The sequence below is a fragment of the Eschrichtius robustus genome, chromosome 16, assembly GCF_028021215.1.
Source record: "Eschrichtius robustus isolate mEscRob2 chromosome 16, mEscRob2.pri, whole genome shotgun sequence".
Lineage (NCBI taxonomy): Eukaryota > Metazoa > Chordata > Mammalia > Artiodactyla > Eschrichtiidae > Eschrichtius > Eschrichtius robustus.
The window spans coordinates 24,743,114-24,766,010 of NC_090839.1; the positions used below are offsets into that span (position 1 = coordinate 24,743,114).

At 49.3% G+C, this 22,897-nt stretch overlaps 1 protein-coding gene across 7 annotated transcripts; it reads left to right on the forward strand.

The window, feature by feature from the left end:
• The first annotated feature begins 147 nt into the window (after nt 1-147).
• Nucleotides 148-22,897, forward strand: GGT7 (gamma-glutamyltransferase 7). 7 transcript variants are annotated; one of them, XM_068566205.1, is made up of 15 exons: nt 148-365; nt 6,565-6,800; nt 7,175-7,326; nt 8,573-8,702; nt 9,690-9,757; nt 9,973-10,046; nt 10,358-10,554; nt 12,480-12,567; nt 14,500-14,627; nt 14,797-14,885; nt 16,533-16,682; nt 16,806-16,923; nt 17,698-17,835; nt 19,000-19,099; nt 22,230-22,897. In XM_068566205.1, exons 1-15 carry the CDS (start codon nt 197-199, stop codon nt 22,391-22,393), a joined length of 2,001 nt encoding a protein of 666 aa, XP_068422306.1. In that variant the 5' UTR covers nt 148-196; the 3' UTR covers nt 22,394-22,897. The 7 variants fall into 7 exon arrangements, with proteins under 7 accessions (XP_068422306.1, XP_068422307.1, XP_068422311.1 ...); XM_068566206.1 differs by having other exon boundaries at nt 8,573-8,690; XM_068566210.1 differs by having other exon boundaries at nt 19,000-19,092; nt 22,230-22,386.

The following is a 22,897-nucleotide window of genomic DNA, read 5'->3' on the forward strand; positions in this document are numbered from 1 at the left end:
GCCGAGTCAAACCCCGACACCCTCCAGGATCCGGGTTTGAGGCGCCCCCTCCCGGCGGTCCAGGATTTCAGGCCCCGCCCTCCTCACTCCTCCCCACCGTTCTCCACCCCCGCCCCCCACCCCCGCACCCAGCTCCAGCCCGGCCCCTGCCGCCCCACTTCCGGCAGGCGCTGCGCTGCTGGGGGCGCGGGCGAGGATGGCGGCAGAGAACGAGGCCAGTCAGGAGAGCGCCCTGGGCGCCTACTCGCCGGTGGACTACATGAGCATCACCAGCTTCCCGAGGCTCCCGGAGGACGAGCCGGCGCCCGCGGTCCCTCTGAGGAGCCGCAAGGACGAGGACGCCTTCCTGGGAGACCCAGATACCGGTGAGGCCCGCTGGCCCCGTCCCTGCCCTCTGGGACGTCCCCGGTCCTCCTTCATCTGCGCGAAGCATCACCTCCAGCTCCATCTCCCTAATTCATTCCCTTCCTCCTGGACCTCTCCCTTCTCCTCCCTTGTCTCTGTTAATTATCTGGTAGGGTTGGGGATACATTTCTGCCTTGGAGGCTTAGGATGCGACAAGGGAGAACGATGCTAGGGACTGCAGTAGGAGGGGTTGGGGTTACCCCCTTGGGAAGAACGAACTAATAAGGAAGGAATGTTGGTGGGGAGTTCCTAAGGAACAGCTGTGATCACCTAGAAGAGGATTTTCTCTAGTCACAGAGAACAGGATAGAAGAAACCAAGTCAGAGACTGCAGCAGGATGGATAGAGGCTAGGTCTTGAGAAGAACTTCCCCACAGCCAGGGATTGTGGGAAGGAGAGACCATGAGAAGACGCTGAGAATCTCTTCGTGTCCAGGGAGGGGTAAAGAGAATATGATTCCCATCCATCTGCGAGTGATGGTACTGGGAGACAGGGGGATGGACTGCTTGACCTCTCAAAGTCCTTGGGGACCAGAGCACCTTCACTGCCCTGTGGATACCTCACCCCTCCCAGAGCAGTGGATCAGGCCAGGATGTTAGTAAGGTACCCTGCCCCCTAGGAAGCAGGCTCCAGAATTTTACTGTATTCTCTTCAGCCCTCTGCAGGAACTGCAAGGGGTGGGAGTAGGGAGACAGGAGACAGGGCTTGGGGGACACCTGGGGCTGAAAGCTCTCCGAGCATTTCTTCCCTAATGCTCTTTCTCCTGTCCATGTGGCTCAGCTCTCTGTCCTCCCCTCCATTCTTCATCCTCCATCCTCCATCCCCCATTCCTTCAACGTCACTTCCTGGCATTAGAGCCTCCTTCTACTTCACTCTCTCTTCCTCTCAGTGCCTGCACTTGAGCCCTATCCCTCACCAGCCTGGCAGATCCTGCTTCTCTTGCCCAGCCCTCTCTGGCCTGGCCCTTCTGTGGCTACTCCTAGCCTGACAGCCCCAAATTCTTTCCCCCTCCACAATTCTCCAGTCACCTGGCCCTGACCAGCAGCCCCTGCCAACCTGACTAGATTGTACCCGTCCTGGAGGGGGTTTGAGGGGAGGGTGGGGAGGCTTATGGTCATCACATGTCAAAGCCACAGATTAAAACTTATTTTCTGAAGGGAGTAGCCCTGGAATCAGGAGGTAGCAGGGAGAGCAGTGGGAGGATGTGTCCTGGTGGATACCAGCCTGAAACCAGGTCCTTTATTCAGGAGCCAAGAGTACTACTTCTGGTCCCAGCACTGCCCTGACTCACTGTGTGACAATGGGCACACCTACCCTGACCTAGGTCTTAGTTTCCTCTTCCAGCTCAACTGGGAATGCCTATCTCTCCCAGAGAGAGAGATTGGAAACCCCTGATATGTTTTATCCTCCTTTCCTATGAATGTCTTAGCATTTATCAAAACCTGTGATTATTTATTTGTGCAACCTTTGATTACTCCATGTCTATAAGCCCTGTGAGGATGGGATCATGACTGTCTTGTTCACCATCCTTTCTGTACCATCGAGCACAGTGCTAAGCTCTCAATAAAAATTGTTGAAGAAATAAATGAATGAAAGAGAAGATCTCAGGATGAAAGAATGGCAAGGGAGGGAGTTCTCAAACCTCAGGGAGTTCCTTGAGGAGTTAATACAGGCTCTGCCCTCAACTGTATAAAAATCCAGCAGAGACCCTGGTCGCCTGAGTTTCTAGGAAGCCGCACCTTATGCCAAGTTGTGCACTAAGGTTCCAAGGACCTTGCCATCCTACCTGTGTAGTCATTTCAATACCATGTCTCCCAGCACTACTTCCAAGCCCCAAGGCTCCTCTGGCCCAGCTGGACCAGCCTGCTGGCTAACATGACCCCCTATGTTGTCAACCTGCTGGTGCCACCTGATGGCACTGCCCCATCCTCTTATGCAGGACTTTGGTTGTGCCCAGCTGGCCTCTAGCCTGCCATTCCACAGAACCAAGTGCCAGGCACCCCACAGCAGGCCCTGTGGAAAACAGAGCTAGATGGTTACCACTCCAAGATTGGCGAAAACTTTCTTTGTTCTTTTCTGAGCTCCAGGCCCATGTGTTCTTCTCTCTCCCAGACATCTGCCTCTAGATGTCCTGAAAGTCCCTCACCTTCAACATGTTCCATGCTGTACTCATCCTCTCTTCCCCATGCACCTGTTCTTCCCCCAGTGTCATTCTCAATTAATGACACTGCCATCCATCCAGTCCCCAAGGTAGAAGCCCAGGAGCCACCCATGATTCTCTCCCTTCTGCTTACTTCTAAATAGTGGCCAGATGCTCTCTGTCTTCCTCCTAATTATCTTCCAAATTCCATCTCACCATCCCTGTCATCACCACTGTAGACTAAGCCACCATCCTCTTTTATCTCTATTACCCATACGCTTCTAGCTATTCTTCCTGCTTCCTGACTCTCCCCCACCCGCTCCCAACCCAATCCATCCAGCACCCTGCATTTCTGATCATGTCACTCCCTGTTTCAAAAATCTTTAGTGATTCTCCCCTCGGGGAGTAAGCAAGCCAGGTATGATCCCAGTCTCCAGCTAAGCTCTCTCTTCTGAGTGCTAGACTTGCCAAGTCAACTCTGTTCAGGGTTCATTTGTCATAAACCCAGCTAAAACTGAGCTACATCTAAAAAGAGAATTTTATTGGGTAGCATAACTGAAAAGTTCAGGATATAGGGCTTCAGGCATAGCTGCATTGAGGTACCTGAAAAAGATTTGGATTTTCTCCATCTTTTGCTTTGCCTTCATTTTTATGGGCTTCATCTTCAGAAAACCTCCCATCTTGTGGGAGCAAGATGCCCCCAGCAGCAACAGGCTTACATCTTACCACCTTAGCAACCTAGACAAGAAAGTCTTTCTCTTTCCCAATATTTTAGCAAAAAACAAAACAAAACAGAGTTTGAATATCATTGGTGCTGGTGCTGGTCACGTGAACCTGAACCAATCACTGTACAGAGGTGCCTGTTCTGATTGGCTAGGCCTAAGTCATATACTCACTCTGATCAGGAATGAGGGAATGAGGAAGGAGAGAGGGGATTTGGTGTTCTCTAAAAGAAAGTTGAGTGGGGAATGGTGACTAAGCAGATAAAAATTAGATGCCTTCTAAGCCAACTGCCTTCAGACAACTCCTGCTGTTGTCCCACAAATTCAGAATAGCCAAAATTAAGCTCATCCTTTTTCTCCCAAATGACTTGTTTCTTCTGGTCCCAAACTAGCCTTTTCCCAATGTCCTGCTGTTGTCCTTACACATCAGCAAAATCAATGGTATTGCTTCCCCACCACTTACACAATTGGTACTCAGTAAATATTTTTATTGAATAAATGGATAACAATATTCATTTATATTTCTATTATATATTCATAGTAAATTATTGGTAGAATAAGAAGTCTTGAATATATCTAACTCTGATGGGGCCGTAGCATCTTCATCTCCTGGCTCCTCATATCTGATTGGAGAAAACAGATTTGAGGACAAGTGCCTGGAAATATCAACTTGAATTAGTTTATCAACTGTAAATTAGTTTTATTTACAGACTCTGGTGCTGGTGCTGAGGGTTAGAATCAAGCATGATCAACTGAGGGAGGCTTCCAGAAGACAAGTCTCTTTTTTTAAATAGAAATTTTAAAACAAATTATATGTTCATGGTGAAAAAAAAGAACAGTGAGAAAAAGTAAAAGTCCTCTTCTCCATTCTTATCTCCTGCATTTTTTCCTATTTATTTAAAAATATATGCATTGATTTTAAAAAACAAAAGAAATATATGTAAGTGGCAAAAATTTCAAACAAAAAATTCTCCCACTCCATCTCATTCCCAGCTTCAGTATCTTCCCCCAAAAGTAACCACCATGAAGAATTTCTAAAAATTATCTATATATGTATGTGGTTTCTTATTTATACAAAAAAGGGGAGTATGGATTATGGAGGGCCTTGAACACTAGGTTAAGGAGCTTGGATTTTTATCATTTTGGCATTGATGAACCATGATAGTATTTTAAACAGGAAAATACAACAGTCAATTCTTAATATTATCCCACAGACTTTTAAAGGGGTTATACTCCCAGGCCATAGTAGCAAGTGTTCAAAAAATTTTGAATGAATGAACTTTTAAAAACACATTGTGAGTATAGTCACATATTAAGGTCAAGGTATCAGGCTATTTCTTTACTATTCACAAACACCCAGGACCTTTAGACCATTTAGAGACCTGGGTTCAAGGCTAATATATCCCAGAGGGGGGAAACTATGGGATGGAAGAGGGTCTTGGCCCTGGCCAGGGTGGAAAAGAAATGGAAATAACTTTGAGTGAGAACCTACAGAGTGCCTGGTATACATCACGTTATGGAATCCTTGTACCCATCCAGCCAGTTAGGGATCAGCTCCATTATTAGGATGAGGAAAGTGAGCCTCATGACTTGAAATGACTTGTCCATAGTCACCCAGCAAGTAAGTAGCTTTCAAATGTCCCCTGTCTCTACTTTTATTATCCTTAGATCCATTCTCCAGATAGCAGCCAGAGGGATCTTTTTAAAACACAAAACAGACGGCTTCATATTCTTGCTTAAAACTCTCCAGTGGCCTCCTATGGCTCTCAGGGTAAAATCCAACCTTCTCACTAAGCCCTCAAGGCCCAGCGCATCTGCCCTAGCCTCCACCTACTACTCTTTCCCCTTGTTCACCACACCAGAGCCACCCCAACTTTGGTTATTTGTTTTCTAATGCACCAGATGTATTCCTACATTAAGGTCTTTGCACCTGCTGTTCCTTCTTTCTGGAACACTCTACACACTCACTCCTTGCTCTACATATGGCTGGCTCCTCATCCCTTAGTTCTCAGCTTAAAAGTCGCCTCTGTGAGAGTCCTTGCCTGACTTCCCCAGCTAAGTGCCTCCAACACACACCATTATTCTCTATCATTTCATCCTTTTTTGTTGTTGTTATAATTCTATTCTTTTAACTGAAGTATAGTTGATTTACAATGTTGTGTTAATTACTGCTGTACAGCAAAGTGACTCAGTTATACATATATACATTCTTTTTCACATTCTTTTCCATTATGGCTTTTTTAAAATATTTATTTATTTATTTATTTACTTATTTATTTATTTTTGGCTGCGTTGGGTCTTCGTTGCTGCACACAGGCTTTCTCTAGTTGCGGTGAGCGGGACTACTCTTTGTTGTGGTGCGCGTGCTTCTCATTGCAGTGGTTTCTCTTGTTGCGGAGCATGGGCTCTAGGCACGTGGGCTTCAGTAGTTGTGGCCCACAGGCTCAGTAGTTGTGGCTCGCGGGCTCTAGAGTGCAGGCTCAGTAGTTGTGGCGCACGGGCTTAGCTGCTCCGTGGCATCCCGGCACGGGATCTTCCCGGACGAGGCTCGAACCCGTGTCCCCTGCATTGGCAGGCAGATTCTTAACCACTGCACCACCAGGGAAGTCCCTCCATTATGGCTTATTACAGGATATTGAATATAGTTCCCTGTGCTATACAGTAGGACCTTGTCATCCTTCTCTTTCTTCATAGCACCTGCCACAACTTGTAATGATATACTCCTTTGTTTACTTGTTTATTATCTTCTTCTTCCACTGGTTTTCAAAACCCATGAGGGCAGGAACTGTTTGTTCCTTTCCCCTAGCATCTAGCATGGGACCAGAGAAATAGCAGGCCCTCCATATTTGTTGAGTGAATGAATGGATGGATGGATCAAGAAAACAAGGTTGGAAGACAGGGCCCCTCCGCTCAGTTTATGGAGCTGCCTCCTTGCACAGAAGGCTGGGCCCCAGCTGGGGCAGGATCTGGTTTCCAGGGAGGGCCCAACCCCTGCCTCTCCAGGAAGTGTTCTCAGCCCCGGGTCCTGGGTCCCGGGCAATGTGGCCTAGGGATGGGAATCCAGCCGCCCTGCTGACCAGTTGGGGGTCCCTGTCTCTTCCAAGCGGGGACCACCCCCCACGCCCCCCCAACGGCCCTCCCTGGGGTGCATCGGGGAGACGCTGAAAGGGGAGCAGTGCTGTCTACTGGAGTTTGACTGGGGGGGGCGGCGGAGAGAGGGGGCGACGCGGAATAGCCCCGCCTAGAGGGCGGGCAGGGCCGGGTAAGAGGCGCCCAGACCGACCCCCACCGCCCGCAGACCCGGACTCCTTCCTGAAGTCAGCGCGGCTGCAGCGGCTGCCGTCGTCGTCGTCGGAGATGGGCAGCCAGGACGGGTCGCCGTTGCGGGAGACGCGCAAAGACCCGTTCTCCGCGGCAGCGTCCGAGTGCTCCTGCCGCCAGGACGGGCTCACGGTCATCGTCACGGCCTGCCTCACCTTTGCCACCGGTGTCACTGTGGCGCTCATCATGCAGATCTACTTCGGGGACCCCCAGGTGAGGAGGAAGTGGAGGGGGAGAGGAGAGAACCTGGGGAGGAGGGGTGAAGAAGCGCTTAAGGAGACCTTGGTAACTGAGGACTGGCTGAGTGGTGAAAGGGGGCCAGCAAATGGAAAGGGGAGAGGGCGGTGACATGGGAGAGGAAGGTCTCAAGGGAGGGCCTCCTGGGCATGAGGCGGACAGAGCTCAAAGAAGGGAACTTATCAGGTAGGAGGCACTTGAGGTAAAGAAAGACTCGTAGGGGAGAGTCAAGGGGATAAAAGGGCAGGGCTCCCATCCCCACCCTCTGTTGGAGGTTCTGGGGTTTGTGGAGGTTCCCTTGGGAGGCAGGGGGCCCCTTCTGCCCCCACCTAGTCCCCTCCCCCTTCCAGATCTTTCACCAGGGCGCTGTGGTGACTGATGCCGCCCACTGCACATCGCTGGGCATAGAGGTGCTCAGTAAACAGGGATCTTCCGTGGATGCAGCTGTGGCAGCAGCCCTGTGTTTGGGGATCGTGGCTCCTCACAGTTCTGGCCTGGGCGGGTAAGAAGCTCCCAGCTGCGGAGGTTGGGGTGCCCCAGGCCTCCTTCTGTCTCTTGGTCTGTGGGCCTCATGTGCGCTCCTCCAAGTTTGAGCAGAGGGGCAACTGGGCCCCAGCTCCTTGCATTTTCTCTTTCTACACCCAATCTTGCCCCCTTCTCTTTACATGGAGTCCAAGGAGGTGTTTTCAGAAGATTTTTCTTTAACTGGGAAAAGGATATCATAAACTCTAAAGTGAGGTACACAGTTGGGGGTATACTGTCATTAATTAAGGCTGTGATACTTCAACTTATAGGGTTTACAAATCCTTAAAACAAATCCCTGTGAGTCTGATGAAAGCAATGGATCCTCTATCCTCCAAAAATACATCCCAGGGTAAGACCTCTTAAAACAGAGACTATAAACCGGCCACCATGGGCCACACCCGGCACACAGCCTGGTTTAGTTTGCACACTTAAATTTTTAAAAATTTGGTTGCTGATGTTAAAAAGTTGAGAATTTTCATAAAAATCCAGATTTCTAACATTTCTTGAACAATCAGGAGACCTAATAACGTTGGGCCTACATTCTCACCTGGCTGCAGTTATCTGGAGCTGAATAGAAGCTGTTTCCCATGATGGGGCTTGTACTGTCCACTTGGCCATAGTTCCTACCACTCCCTTTTGTTTAGCTGTCCTGCTTTCCCTATTATGTTAGCTGGCAGGCCAGTTATCTCAGATGTAACCCCCGTCTCAGATGGAAGCAAACCACAGAAAAGGGACAAGCTGACCAAGTCCATATCTTGGCTCCTGAAAGACCAGCCTTCCAGGCCCTACGAAAGAAATTCCACTTTTGGTTGTGTACAGTCGGTCCTTACGTAATTCAGTCCTGGGAGAGGGAGAGGGACATACCACAGAGGCAGGTGCAGGAAGATGGCAGGGGTCCAACTGTGGTAGGAGGTGGGGGCAGAGGGGGAGCAGAACATCCTGCTCTCCCAGTCTCTGGGTTTTCCCTCGTCAGGGGTTAAAGGCTCCAGTAACAGGCTGGAAGAAGTCCATGGACTCTGGGTCCCCCACCCTCTTATTTCACTCCCCACCCTGATAGGGTAGCTGAGTCTCTGAATCTCTGCTGGGGAGGGAGCTCAGACACCTGACTCCTGATGACAGACTGAGCCTATAGCCATCAGCGTGGGGGGCTTGAGGAACAGCAGGTTAATTGTTCAGAGGAGTGGCATCTTATCATCACCCTCCCCCTTCTGTGTCTCTCCTAGTGGGGGTGTGATGCTGATACATGACATCCGACGGAATAAGAGCCACCTAATTGATTTCCGGGAGTCTGCACCAGGGGCTCTCAGAGAAGAGGCCCTGCAGAGATCCTGGGAGACCAAGGTGGGGACCCTGGTGAGAAGGGGGGGGTGTCTCCCTTCACTGCCCTTCTGCTAACCCAAGCGTTACCTTGCTGAATATTTACTGTGGAGGTGAGGGAAAGAGTTAAGCAGGATGCTCTTAGGCTATGAGGGAGATAGGCAGCCCCCAAAATAAAATAATGAACCAGGACTTCCCTGGCGGTCCAGTGGTTAAGACTGCGCTTCCACTGCAGGGGATGTGGGTTCTATCCCCGGTAGGGGAAAGATCCTGCATGCTGCACGGTGCAGCCAATAATAATAATAATAATAATGAACCAAAAAATCTGAATGTTTGATAACAGGCAGTTCAGCACCACCTTACTTCTCTGGTGACCTTGCCTATCTGGCACATAAGAAGGAAGAAAAAGAGCCACTGAGCAGTCTGAGATGTCACAGAGTAGCTGCACTATCACTCACACATCTCATTCTGAGGCTCTTGTTGGTAACTTTCCTAGCCCATGACATATTGGAAGATTATAGAGGAACTGCTGGAGGCAAACCCACTATCTACTGAGAGCAAAGGAGGAAATAGAACAACTTGGAAAAATAGATATTTAGTGCAGTGGCAAAAGCCAAACACACCCCTGAATTATCACAGCTCAGAGTAATGGTGGTGTGTTAATGAAAAGGTTAAATGAAGGTCACTTGTCCACTGTTTTAAAAGGCAAGAGTAGGTATAATCCAATCTAGACAGGTTTCCATCTAAATTGTTATGTCTTGGCTCTTAAAAGGGTTTGCTTAATTTATAAATCCCTCAGCTATGACAGATAAAGGAGGCCTTTCTGCATTTGCTGATAGGAAGTCAGGGAGGTGGGAGGGATGCCTGCTGGGGACAGCTTGTCCCTCCTCTGGGATACTTGGCCTGTGTCTCTCCCCTGTGCCAGCCCCCCATCCCTGGCTTGGGGCTCTGCGGAATTCAGCCCAGCGCCCCCCCTTCCAGTGACCTGGTCTCCTCTCTCCCTCACCTGCCCGCCTTGCCCAGCCTGGGCTCTTGGTGGGGGTTCCCGGAATGGTGAAGGGGCTACACGAAGCTCACCAGCTCTATGGCAGGTAAAGGTTCTCCCCCTGGGGACCAGGGGCCCCTGCCTGCACTCCTCCTTGGGTGGCCTTCTCCTCCCTTCCTGGATTCTTCCCTTCCCAACTACCCCCTCCTAATACCCCCTTCCCTTGCCAGGACTCTCCTTCCCAGGAACCCCCCTCCCCCCCCAGGACCCTTCTTCCTCCCCCCAGGACCTCCTCCACCCCCTGCTCTCCGGCTCCCCCAGGCTGCCATGGTCCCAAGTCCTCGCCTTCGCAGCAGCTGTGGCCCAAGATGGCTTCAACATGACCCATGATCTAGGTCAGTGGGGCCTGGGGGTGGAGGGAAAGGCATGAGTTTGATGGAGAGGGGAGAGGGAAGCTCTGCGATTTAGGTCCTAAGCCAGGAAGTGCCTCTCTTCCAGTTTGCTCCTCAGACCCCCTCCGCACACCACCCTACCTTCACTGGGAGGGATCCGGGATTGGTCCATATACACCACCACTACCCCACCCCCTGTAACAGGCTCCTGGGGGGCCGGAGGGCTTAGGGCCGGCCTCTCAGCCCTCATCCACCCCACCTGTTGCATGTACAGTCCCAACACCCCCATCCCAGCCTCGTGTTCCTGCCCGCAGCCCAAGCCCTGGCCGAACAGCCGCCACCCAATGCGTCTGAGCGCTTCCGTGAGACGTTCCTGCCCTCGGGTCACCCGCCACTACCTGGCTCACTGCTGCGACGGCCTGACCTGGCGGCGGTGCTGGATGTGCTTGGCACCTATGGCCCCGCTGCCTTCTATGCCGGTGGCAACCTCACGCTGGAGATGGTGGCCGAGGTGAGCGCATGGAGCACCCCCGGCCCTGCGGCAGAGGACCCTACTGCAGAGAAGTCCTCTTCCCCCTTACTTCCCTGTCTTTCTTTCTGCATATATTTACTGGGGATTCCATTTACTTGAAATTCTAGAATAGACAAAACTAACCTCAGAATCAGATCAGTAGTTTGGGGGATTGGGGGGGTTGACTGGGATGAGGCACAAAGAACCTCCTAGGGTGATGAGAATATTTTGTCTTGATTGAGAGAGGTACCTTTGAGCTCCCCAGGGCTGGTACCAACCTGTATAGTGGCCTGTCCTGGCCCTCCCAGGCCTGGTGGAGACCCAGGATCAGCCTCAGCTTCCCTGAGCCCACAATCCCACCCCGCTCCCTGGATTTCTAGGGACTGAGGGAGACACCATCTTCACTGGTGACTATCAGGATTGGGGAGGATTGACACAAGGGCTTACCACCCAACCCCAAAGAGTCTTAGTCTGAGGCAGTAATGGGTTATGAGAACTATTGTTGATAGTTCAAAACCACTAACGGAAAATTATGTTCAAGATAAGGATACACAGACCAACTCAGTGATTGTCTCATCTGTGCAATGCAGGTGGTTATATCTATCTCTGCCATACAGTTGTGGGAATTAAACAGGTCCATCATTCATTCTACTTTCATGGAGAGCCTGCTCTGTGCCAGCTTCTGTGCTGGGCATTGGAGTTATAGATGTGGAGATAGATGCCTATCTCAAACGGACATCCCTGGAAAGTCCAGCAGTGTACTGGTTTTAGATCTACTGGGTCCAGGGACTCCATCCACATTGTAAGGACTTGTTCTGTCTCTCTTTCCTTTGGTCTCACAACTCTACTTTCCACTGTTTGAAATCACTCTCTGTCAGATCCTTTCCATACCTGCTCTCCACTAGCCATCCTTCCAGCAAGCCATCCCAGAGAAAGAGCCTTTCTCATTCAAGTAGTTCCAGCAAAGCCTCAAGGTTATGTCTCATCAGCCCGTCATAGGTCTCATGACTATTCCCAAACCAGTCACGGTAGCACGGAAAAGGAATGCTCTGATTAGCCAGACCTGGGTTGCGTGTCCTCTCCTGGTGGTGGAGAAGGGGATGAAGGAAACTCTAACAAAGACCATCAGAGGTTTAAGAGAGAAAAACCCAAAGCTGAGCTTATTAACTTACCAGACAAAGCCAAGAAATTCAATGTGTAGGTCACTGAGGGTAGATTAGAAGTCACAAGCTTCAGGTACTTAAAAGTACTAAAAAAGGAGAGGATTCCTAGTGGTTATGCTAATTTAGGATTAAAAATTAGCATGCTGGATAGAATGAGCCCATCAGTTTGTACAAGATTGGATCATTGCTCAGTAGAGTGCTCAGTTATGTCCTGTTAAGGGTTGTCCTACGAGGGTCATCCAGAGTTCATGGTTTTGGAGTGGCTTTAGTTGGTTGTAGTGAAATGCAGAATTCAGTTTTGATATCTCCTAGGCAAGTGCTGCTGTAAGTGGAAAATCTTCCTTCTACATAGGCAGAGGGCAGTATGTGCAAAGACATGGAGTCGTGAGTTCAGGACCTGCAGGTCACTCTGGGTCGCTGTACAGAGCTCATTGGGGAATAGCAGGACGTGAAGTGGGAGAGGTAGGCAGGGGCCAGATCACAAAGGGCCTTGAATGCCAAGCTAAGGAGGTCATTCATAGATTGTATCCAGTACAATGTCTGGCACATAGTGGGTGCTTATTGTTAGTGCTTTTCCCCTTCCTTTTTCCTGGGGTACCCACAGCTGATGGGGTCCCTAAAGGCCACGATGGGAACTGCAGAAGGCACAATATTGATAACCATTTGATCTGTGTATGATCCAAACATATACCTTAGGCTAAACCGCATGCTCACAGTGTGGTGTGTGACTCACAGTGGTGGGGGTCATTCTCTCCCCTCCAGGCTCAGCATGCAGGGGGTGTCATAACTGAGGAGGACTTCAGCAACTACAGTGCCCTCTTGGAGAAGCCTGTGTGTGGCGTGTACAGAGGTGACCTCTCCCCCAGCTCCCAGGGTCCCCACTCAGGAGAAGCCTCCCAGTCCACGGCCACATCCTTTTGGCCTAGTGGCTCCTCCCCATTTCACAAGAGAGAAACCGAAGCAGTGAGCTGCCTAAACAGCCAACCATTGAAGCAAGCCAGAGTCAGCCTACTTCTAAAGTAGTTGTGGAGTCAGTTACCCCAAATATTTAGGATATGGGGAGGGAGGTCTGGACAAAGGCTAAGGCCTGGAATTTGGGGTTCTGGCCATAGGTTTTCTTTTTTTTTAAAAGATTTATTTTATTTATGTATTTATTTATTGGCTGCGTTCGGTCTTCCATTGCTGTGCGCGGGCTTTCTCTAGTTGCAGCGAGCGGGGACTACTCTTCGTTGCGGTGCGAGGGCCTCTCATTGCGGTGGCTTCTCTTGTTGCGGAGCACAGGCTCCAGGCGTGCAGGCTTCAGCAGTTGTGGCTCGCGGGCTCCAGAGCGCAGGCTCAGTAGCTGTGGTGCACGGCCTAGTTGCTCCGCGGCATGTGGGATCCTCCCGGACCAGGGCTTGAACCCGTGTCCCCTGCATTGGCAGGCGGACTCTCAACCACTGCACCACCAGGGAAGCCCCATAGGTTTTCTTGATTCAGGGTCTGTATTGCCTCAGCCCCCTCCCCAGCCCCACTCTCACTGCCCTATGCTTCCTAAGAAGAGTCCATAAGACCAAAATCCATCTTAGCTTCAGGTTAAAACAAACCCTTCAAGACAGTCAGAGACCTGCCCCCTCATTGTGCCAAAAGGAAACTGAGGCCCAGGGGAGGAATGGAACTTAACCCGCCAAACTCAAAACCAGTGAGGAACCCAGAAAGCCAAGCTTATGACATGGGTAAACTCCATGTTTGCAAACGCAAAGTGGTAGGTTCCTGAGTCCCTCAGAAGGTTCTCAGGCTTTCTCCCCTCGAGGAGGCCCAGATAACCTCAAGCTCCAGGAGAGGCTGCCTCTGCATTCAGGTTTCCAGGCCTCAATCTCTTAAGCCTGATTCTTCTACCAGAAGTGGTGTTATACTGAGCAGAGGAAGAGCATAGCTTTGGAGCCAGGAAGACCTGGGTTTGAGTACCAGCTGTGCCACTCACCTTGAACAAGCCACTTCCCACTCAGAGCCTTGTTTCCCTCCTTAAAATGGAGATAATAATAGTGCCTACTGCTCAGGGTGCCCATGAGGAGGTGATGAGATGATGTTGGAAGTTACCCTGATCGGAATGGGCACTGAATGTGTAGTATTTGATTTCCATTTGCCCTCTGCAGCCTGGGTTCTCTTGGCAATGCCAGTACCTTGAGTACTCTGGGCTCCCCTCACCTCTTGTAACTTTGGACCAGCTGCCTCTTTGTACCTCAGTTTCCTTACCTGTAAAATGGGAAGGATAACAGTACCCGTTATGAGGATTAAATGAGTTAATTAGTTAACGTTACTGTCGTGTGTCAAGTATTATTATTGTTCCTTTGATGTCCAAACATCCAATAACAGGGGCCTCAAATAGAAAGAGAAGTTTGCTGTTTCCAGGAAGTTTCAGGGGTGGGACCAGCAGGAGCCCTGAATAATATCCTGGCCTAAGGGAGGAGCTGAAAGGAGACACATGGTGGACCAGGACTCTGGACATCTGGACACCTGTCCCTGCTCTGCCAATGGACTGCAGTGTGACTCTGGGCAAATCACAGTTTTCTTGAGCCTTAGTTTCCTCATATGGACGAGGAAACTAAAGACAAGTGTTCTGGGTTGGAGTCCTGGCCCTGCCCTTGACTTGCCGTGTGAACTTGGGTGGGTCCCTTTGCCTCCCAGTGTAGTTTTCCTACCTGTTGAGGGGGTTCAGTGCAGTGGTTTCAGTCTGTGTGATGGAGGGATGTGGAGATGCCTTGACCCCTCCCCTGCCGTCGGTAATTTCCTGTCCTTTCAGGCCACCTGGTTCTCAGTCCCCGACCCCCACACACGGGCCCTGCCCTCATCAGTGCTCTCAACATCCTCGAGGGCTTCAATCTCACCAGCCTGGTATCCCAGGAACAGGCTCTTCACTGGGTGGCAGAGGTAAGGCTGACCCCTCCACTCCACCCTGGGTCTGCGGACACTAAGAGTGGGGGGATGGGGTAGTGCCAGAAGGCCTGACTAAATCACCTCCAAGTTTTCTCACACAGCACCTGGTGTGGGTGCTGGGAGGGGCTTGGCAACCTCTTCCACACCCCTGCTCTCTTTTCAGACCCTGAAGATCGCATTAGCTCTGGCCAGCAGACTGGGAGATCCCGTCTACGATTCTACCATCACTGAGAGCATGGATGACATGCTCAGGTGGGTCCTGAGGGCAGGACCCTGGATACTGCAGAAGCGGTGGCAGGTGTGGGGAAAGAATCAGGTGAAAAGCAGCTGGTGGAGCAATAAGGCCTGGAGGCCCAAGTCAATTTCAGCTCAACCCCAACTCACAGTGTGACACTAGTTGCCTCACCTTGCGCCTTAGTTTCCACATCTGTACAACAAGGTGGTCTACTTTATATAGCTCTTACATTTTTTTGACCCTAGCAGGGCACCTATATGGACCCATCTGTTCCCCCTTTTGAGTAAAAAAAGAAAGCCTAATAACAATGAAAAGAGCCCCCAAGCAAATACTAGAGGTGGTGGGGATTTTGATTCAAATGTACTTACATCAGCAGCATAACATAGTAGTAAGATTGTGGGCTCTAGTTGGACTGCCTCAGTTCAAATCCCAGCCTCACCATCCACTAGCTGTGCAGCCTTGGGCAAGTCATTTAAACTCTCTAAGTCTCAATTTCTACAAGGGCCTGCCATTAACAGTGCCAGCCTCATGAGGTCATGGTGCGGACTAAACAAGATCATACATGCAAAGCACTTAGCAAGTTGTCTGGCACATAATAAATATTCAACAAATATCATTGTTATTCTCAATTGGCAATAGAGGTAAGATTGATTACTATTTAGCTGCTACTATAACTGACTTAAAGCCTAGCTAAAGGAAAAATCAGAAGCCAAAAATACAGTTCATGTAAATTTATACTGATACTCAAACAACCCTCTATGAATTAAGTTGCAAATGATGAGACTAAATGAACAGCTAATAATTAAATAGCAGAAACAGCAGCAACCAAAAACGAAAACCAGCTCAAGACCACAAGGATAAAGCCTAAAACCCAAGCCTCCCCCCCGCCTGCCCCCAAACCACTTGAAACAAAACCCTCTGTGCCTTCTCTGTGTGGCCACTAGCCCTCGTGGTTGAAAACTCAATGGACGTCCTCAGTAATCCTTGGTAACTTGTCATTCTCTAGTCAGTAAGGATAACTAACTAACCATTATCAGGTAAGAAACCCTCAGTTGAACTTTAAAAATAGAAAATTGCATGTTTTCAAGATCAGTGCAAATTTAGCTCTAAAACACGACCACCTATGTTAAATTAATTCAACTGATTTATCCAATAAATAGTTATTGCTGTGCCAAGTCCTCCTGTGCCTTGAAGAAAAAATTCTAATAGCAAGTAAAGGTCCCTGTATACAAAACCCTCCTCTAACTAAACTCTTAATAAAACTTTAGTTCTGGACTACAAACGCTAGGTTAAATGAATTCAGTTTGTTCATTCGAAACAAATATTTTCTGAGCATCCCCTATGTTCCAGGTACTTTCATAGAAAGGATTAAATGAATATAGTCAAGTAACTAAAAGACTTGATTTAAACATGAAATAAATTAAACATTGCCTCTAGAAGAAAACCTGAATAACACCTAAATAAATTCATTCAGTTCAAAAACTATTTCCTGTTTATTCCCTATATGCTAGGAATAAATGAGCCTCTGCTCTCATAGACCTAACAGTTCAGTGGGGGAGGCAGATATTAATCAAATAATCGCACAAAGAGATAGCACAAAGTGTGGTAGGTGGGGTGTAATGAGAGCCTGGTGTGTGTTCATCTCCTACCTCTTGTCTTTTCAGCAAAGTGGAGGCTGCCTACTTCCGGGGCCAGATCAATGACTCCCACACAGCCCCTGTCCCGCTCCTGCCCATCTATGAGCTAAATGGGGCTCCCACGGCTGCTCAGGTGCTGATCATGGGCCCTGATGACTTCATTGTAGCCATGGTCAGGTATGCCAGCTCAGACTCAGAACCTGGCACAAGAGATCATCTGGACCAGGAAGGAGGTGGGTGGTGGGTGGGTGGGAGTGAGGGCAGGCTCAGGGCTCACCTGGCCCTAACCTCGGTCCCCAGCTCCCTGAACCGGCCCTTTGGCAGCGGCCTCATCACCCCCTCGGGGATCCTGCTCAACAGCCAGATGCTGGACTTCTCTTGGCCTAACAGGACTGCTAACCACCCTGCGCCCAGCCTGGTAGGGCCTTGCTTCCCTCCTCCCCTGGGGACCCTGAGGCTAGGTAGAAGGTGCAGTAGTATGACTGCTCCTCCCTCCCCACTTCTTCTAGGAAATTATATTATAAAGAAAAACAGCCTAAACAAGGTGTCCACTTCATCCCCAGCCCAAGTCCGGGGCTTGGAGCCTGTTGGGTGCAAAGAAACCTCGTCCCATTCTGCTACTGTCTCACTGTGTGACACAGGGAAAGTCTTGCCCCCTCTCTAGTCCTCAGTTTCTTCACCTACTCTACAGTGAGGATATTGGCCCCCTTTTGATGCTTTGGGTACTTTTCAGCATTAGTAGTTTATGACTGTGTGATGCTGAGCACTAAAGGGGCACTTAAGAGGGACCCAAGAAGAAAGGAGATGTGAATTATTGTCTATTGTGAGAGCAGCATTCTTAACTCCCTGCAGGCTGGGACCCCAGCAGGACAAAGACAGATAGAGATGACCAGGGTGGGGATTATTCTGTTCTTTCTCATAGTCATCTTTCTTGGCTTGATCCCTCTCCTGCCACCCATGGTAGCCCCATAGCAGCCCCTTAGCTCAGTGGGTCCATTATCTACCTCAGTTATCCAGGGACCCTGCCCATTTCACAAACAGCAGACTGTGGCCTAGGGATGGGCCAGTCCCCATGAAGACTGCGCCTGTGGAAGATTCAGGAGAGAGAGAGATGTTGGAAGAGTGGTGGAGTAGCCCTTTCCTGTCTTGCCCCACCTCTTATTCCCCTGTGGTCTCGGTCCTCTGACAACAGGAGAACTCGGTGCAGCCAGGGAAGCGGCCACTGTCTTTCCTGCTGCCCACTGTGGTCCGGCCAGCAGAAGGACTCTGTGGGACCTACCTTGCCCTGGGGGCCAATGGAGCTGCCCGGGGCCTCAGCGGCCTGACCCAGGTGAGTTTTCCCCCGTGATGGGCCTTTTGTGGCCAGGAGGCAAGCTGTGACCTGGGCTGCAGATGCCCCTCATGTCTCTGACTTGTCCTCATCTCCTACTCACGCAGCAGACATGGGCTGAGGCTGCTTTGTGCCAGGCCCATCCTGAGCACTGGGGACATGAACTACATTGTTCTTAGCAAAAATGGAGTCCTGAATCGCCATGTCTTCTCAGGTTGCAGGGAAATCGCAGGACCAGTAGAATTGAGAGGTGATAGAGCATCTGGGCTGCCTGGGCTCTGTCAATCTCTAGTCCCATCATGCCTCTAGTCAACATCTGAATAACAAGCAGCCTTCTTTAGGGTCTGATTTTGAAAGGAAGGGCCTGCTACCTTCTAAAACACCTCACAACAGTTCCATGAATGTCTTGAGCATCTGATATATGTGTCAGGCCCGTACTTTGGCAGGTGGTGAGTTAACAAACCTGAGCTTTGGAATTAGACACCTCTGGGTCCCAGCCTAAGTGCTGCCAATTTCCAGCTGTGTGGTGTTGGGGAATTCACTTAACCTCTCTGAACCTCAGTCTCCTCAGCTGTAAAATGAAGATAATAACAAATAGCTAACATTTATGGAGATTTTACTAAGTGCCAGGCACAGTGTTACACGTGGTAACCCTTTTAAGCTTCCCAACTTTGGGAGGAATCCTTATTTCTATTTCATAGATGAGTAAACTGAGACCCAGAGAAGTTAAGAAGTTAGGTTCAGTTTAGTAAGAATGGGCAGACAGTTTGGTTACAGAGCCTACCCATACTTCCAGCCACTAAGCTGAAAGTACTCACATTGTGCCCTAGACCACCGCCAGCTATTAGCCCTCTCCTGGCCAGGAAGAAGGGAGGAGAGCCTTGGGTTGTATTAAAGCAGACTGGTGCTAGTGATGCCTCTTCCCTAGCTCTCTCCAAACTCTGGAATGAATTGCTTTTCTTCTCTGGCCCTTGGTTTCCCCTCTGTGAAATGGAGACAGTCATCACAGGCCTGCCTGTTTTCTGGGGCTGTTGAGAAACTCAGATGACATCCCTGGTGTAAGTGTTCTAAAGACTAAGGAGTCTGGACCAGGGGCGAAGGCTGTGGATTCCTGAACCCACACCTCTGGGACAGCCCTGACTTCTTCCCCTTGGCTGCCTATAGGTCCTGCTGAATGTCCTGACCTTGAACCGGAACCTGAGTGACAGCCTGGCCCGTGGCCGCCTGCACCCCGACCTGCAGACCAACCTCCTGCAGGTGGACAGTGAGTGAAGAGCAAAGGTCCCCATGGGGTGGGCACAGGGCAGGGTGGAGAAAGGGGCTCCTTCCAAGGGTGCCCCTGCCTCTACCAGCACCAACTCCGTGCCAGTGAAAGTTTGGTTTCTTTTAACCAATTCCTACTGGAACAGTGGAAGATCTGCGGATTGGAACCTGTCCTGCCATTTCCTGGCTGTGGCCTTGGGAAATTCACATCTCCACTCTGAGCCTCGGTTTTCTCATTTGTAAAATAAGATATAGTTGTTCATTTTGCAAACCATTCATTCAACAGTTTGTATTGAATACCTACTGTGTGCCAGGCATTATCCTAGGTGCTAGGGATACTGCATTTACAGGCAGACAGGAAAAGAAATAATCAAAGAAATATGAAAAAGCAAAACAAATGCTCTGCAGAGCATTAAAGCAGGATGATGTATATGACTAACTCGATGACTGGGGAAGCGTTCTCTTTGGTTACATTTAAGCTGAGATCTGAAGAGTGAGAAAGAGCCCACCAAGCAGAGAACTGTGGCAGGCTTTGTAGGACAAGGGAACAAATGCAAAGAACTCACTGCAGGAATGGGCTTGGTGGTTTAGGAGTAGAAAGGAAACCAGGGTGAGTGAGGGTAAGATAAGATCAGAAAGCAGGCAGGGGCCAGATCATAGACCTTACAGATTATGGTAAGGAGATAAGACTTTCCTCTAAAAAGGACGGGTGCTTAATTTTGGACACAGCTTAATTTCATAACTGGGAAAGTATGTGCACCTTTGAGGAGTTTTTATTAGAACAATGTATTATGCTAGTCCAAAGGGGATACAAAATTGCATGAGACATGGTCCTTGCTTGTTCAGTCTCCCCATTTTACAGATAAAGAAACTGATGCTCACAGAGGTTATAAACTAGTCAAAGACAAACCAATAAATGGCAGAATTGATATCAGATACATACCTGGTTGATACCAAAGACTCAGTTCTTTACCGCATGGCTCTTGATACCTCCTGGACTGAAGCATGGTAGAAGCCACAGACCTAATTCCTCAGTAGTCACACCCTGTGGTTGCTTAGTGACACTTGGATCCCAGCTAATGGATGATGAGGCCAAGTCCTTGAAAATGAACATTGCTCAACTAACATCTTCAGGTCTCTATAGAATGTAAGGCTCTGTGCTCAGTTACTGTGGGGGTGAGGGTGCTCATCCCAGCCCTCCCTTGAGGGGCACACAGTGTAAGACATGACAAGCAGAGGCTTGGTGAAGGGAAAGTTCACCCACCTGAGGGCTCCGGGAGGCTTAATGGAAGAGGTGACAACTGGCTGGACCTTGATGTATGAGCAGGAATTTGGCATGTGGAGGTAAAGAACACTCTGGACGGGGTCAGGTTGTTTGGGGGAGCAGCTTGGGCAAAGCCAGAAAAAAATGGCTCAGAGAACAGCCAGGGGGCCAGCTGGACTAGAGACATTGTTTCCCAAACTTCAGAATTTATCCAGTACCTTCATGACTTTTGACAGATTTGCACACCATCTGAAGCATTATTTACATAATGTGTGTCTACAAATGGATTTCCTTTTTAACCTGAATGTATTTTAAAAGTAAACCTTATATCATAATCACAAATGGAAAAATGGCATCATTTGTCACAAATAGATGATAAACAGCTACAAAAAATCAAATGTTTCTAGGTTTTAGTTAGACATTTTTGCCCACAGAATGTTCTGAGGTCTGCTCTCTCTTTTAAAGAAGGAGATTAGAAATGTTGGAGACCAGAATGGAATGTAGTCCTTTCTATTATCAAAAGGATTGAAAGTGAACCACAAAGGGAATAGATTTCCAACTTGGTGATGTAATGCTATTTAATGTGTGTCTTTATCTCAAGAACTATCCCAAATCACCCCATTTGGGGAAGTAAGAAGATCAGAGTTTTGTTGAGGAGCAATGGGAGGTGAGGTTACAGGGCTTACCGTGGAGGTTCATGTTAAGAAGTATGGACTTTATCTAGTTGAGCGGGGGAGGGATATGACACGATTTGTTTTATGTAGGGGAGGTGGATTGAAGGGAGGAGAACTTAAGTCAGAGAAACACAAGAAGAAGCTGGGATAATGGTCCAGGCAAGAGATGATGAAGACCCGAACTTATGCGAGAGAGTGGGGATTTGTTCATTTATCTAGAAAATACTTGTTTAACATTTACTGTGTCCTCACCCTGTTCTAGGCACTGGGACTCAATAGTGAACAAGACAGCATTCTTGCCTTCAAAAAACTTACATTCTAGTGGAGAGAGACACAGTAAATAAATAAACAAGATGCAGGTAGCAGTAAGTACTTTGAAAGAAAATAAAGCAAGGTAAAAATGACAGGGGCTGCTATTTTAGATAGTGGCAAGGAAGTTCTTGAAGACTGGAATGAAGTAAGGGAGCCAGTTTTGTGATTATCTAGTAGGAGAGCATTCTAGGCAGAGAGAACAGCAAGTGCAAAGGCCCTGAGGTAGGAGCATGTTTGGCCTACTTGAGGGACAGCAAGGAGGCTAGAGCAGAGTTAAGCAAGGGAGAGAGTAGAAGGAAATGAGGAGAGGAGTTTAGAGAGTTACAAGTTTCCAGATGATGTTGGGCATTAGATGCCTTGGTAAGGACTTTGGATTTTATTCGAAGAGTCATCAAGTTGTTGGAAGGTTTTGAGCAGGGCAAGTGACATGGGCTGACTAATGGCTGCTGTGCGAATAGGCTGTAAGGAAGCAGGACTGGAAGCAGAAAGACCCGTTAGTGGGCTATGTGGTAATCCTGGCAAGTAATGATGGCAGCTTGGCCTAGGCAGGTGGAATGAAGACCCCTAAAGCCAAGCCCTTTTTCCAATATTAAGAATGACTGTACATTATCAATCACTTACTATATGCAAGGCTCTGAGCTTTGTGCATTGTGTGCATTGTCTTCTTTAATCCCTGCGACAACTTTATGTGGTAGGTTCTCAGATAATACCCATTTTATTATACATGAGGAGACTGAGGCTCAGAGAAGTAAAGCAATTTGCCCAAGGTCATACAGCTCCTTAGTAGTGCATCCAGGACCAGGACTCAGGTCTAACCGTCAGACTCCTGAGCCAGTGCTCTAAACTCTCTGACTGTGTATATGTTGGGGAATGGTTTTCAGGTGAGTTCACAGAGGAAGAGATTGAGTTCCTGGAAGCCAGGGGTCACCACGTGGAGAAGGTAGATGTCTTGTCCTGGGTCCATGGCAGCCGGAGAACCAATAACTTCATCATCGGTGTGAAGGACCCTCGGAGCCCAGATGCAGCCGGAGCTACCATCCTGTAGAGCAGCAGGGTGGGGCGGGGGTCTCTGCTCCCCGCCTTTGCATGTTCCTAGAGTCCCTCCTTCTCCCAGGTTTGGTCTCAGAGGGACCCCAGGGATGCCCCAGATCAGGGGCCAGAGGGGATGCTTAGCAAACCCTATCTCAGAGTAACTGGAAAATTCTCCATCTGGAGGCCTGTGGTGGTGGCAGTGGTGGTGAGTGTCAGTGTCCACGACCAGGCAGGCAGGACCTTGAGGAGTCAGACTATCTGTCTGTCTGTCTCCTTTCCCTTAGCCATGCAGGCCCTGAGCTTAGGGCTGTGCTTGCAAACCCTTCTCAAAGGTCCTCGGCACCCCAGCATCTCCAGTTGGGCCTGACCTGGCCTTGTTTTCCAGCTCCCTTCTGTCCCCAGCCTCATTTCTTAAATGACTAGGATTTTTTAAAATGGACCATCCTAGGGAGGGGGTGCTCCTCTCCTCCTCCCATCAGGTTGATTTGGGGGCCTTTCATCTGGGGTGGGCCCAAGG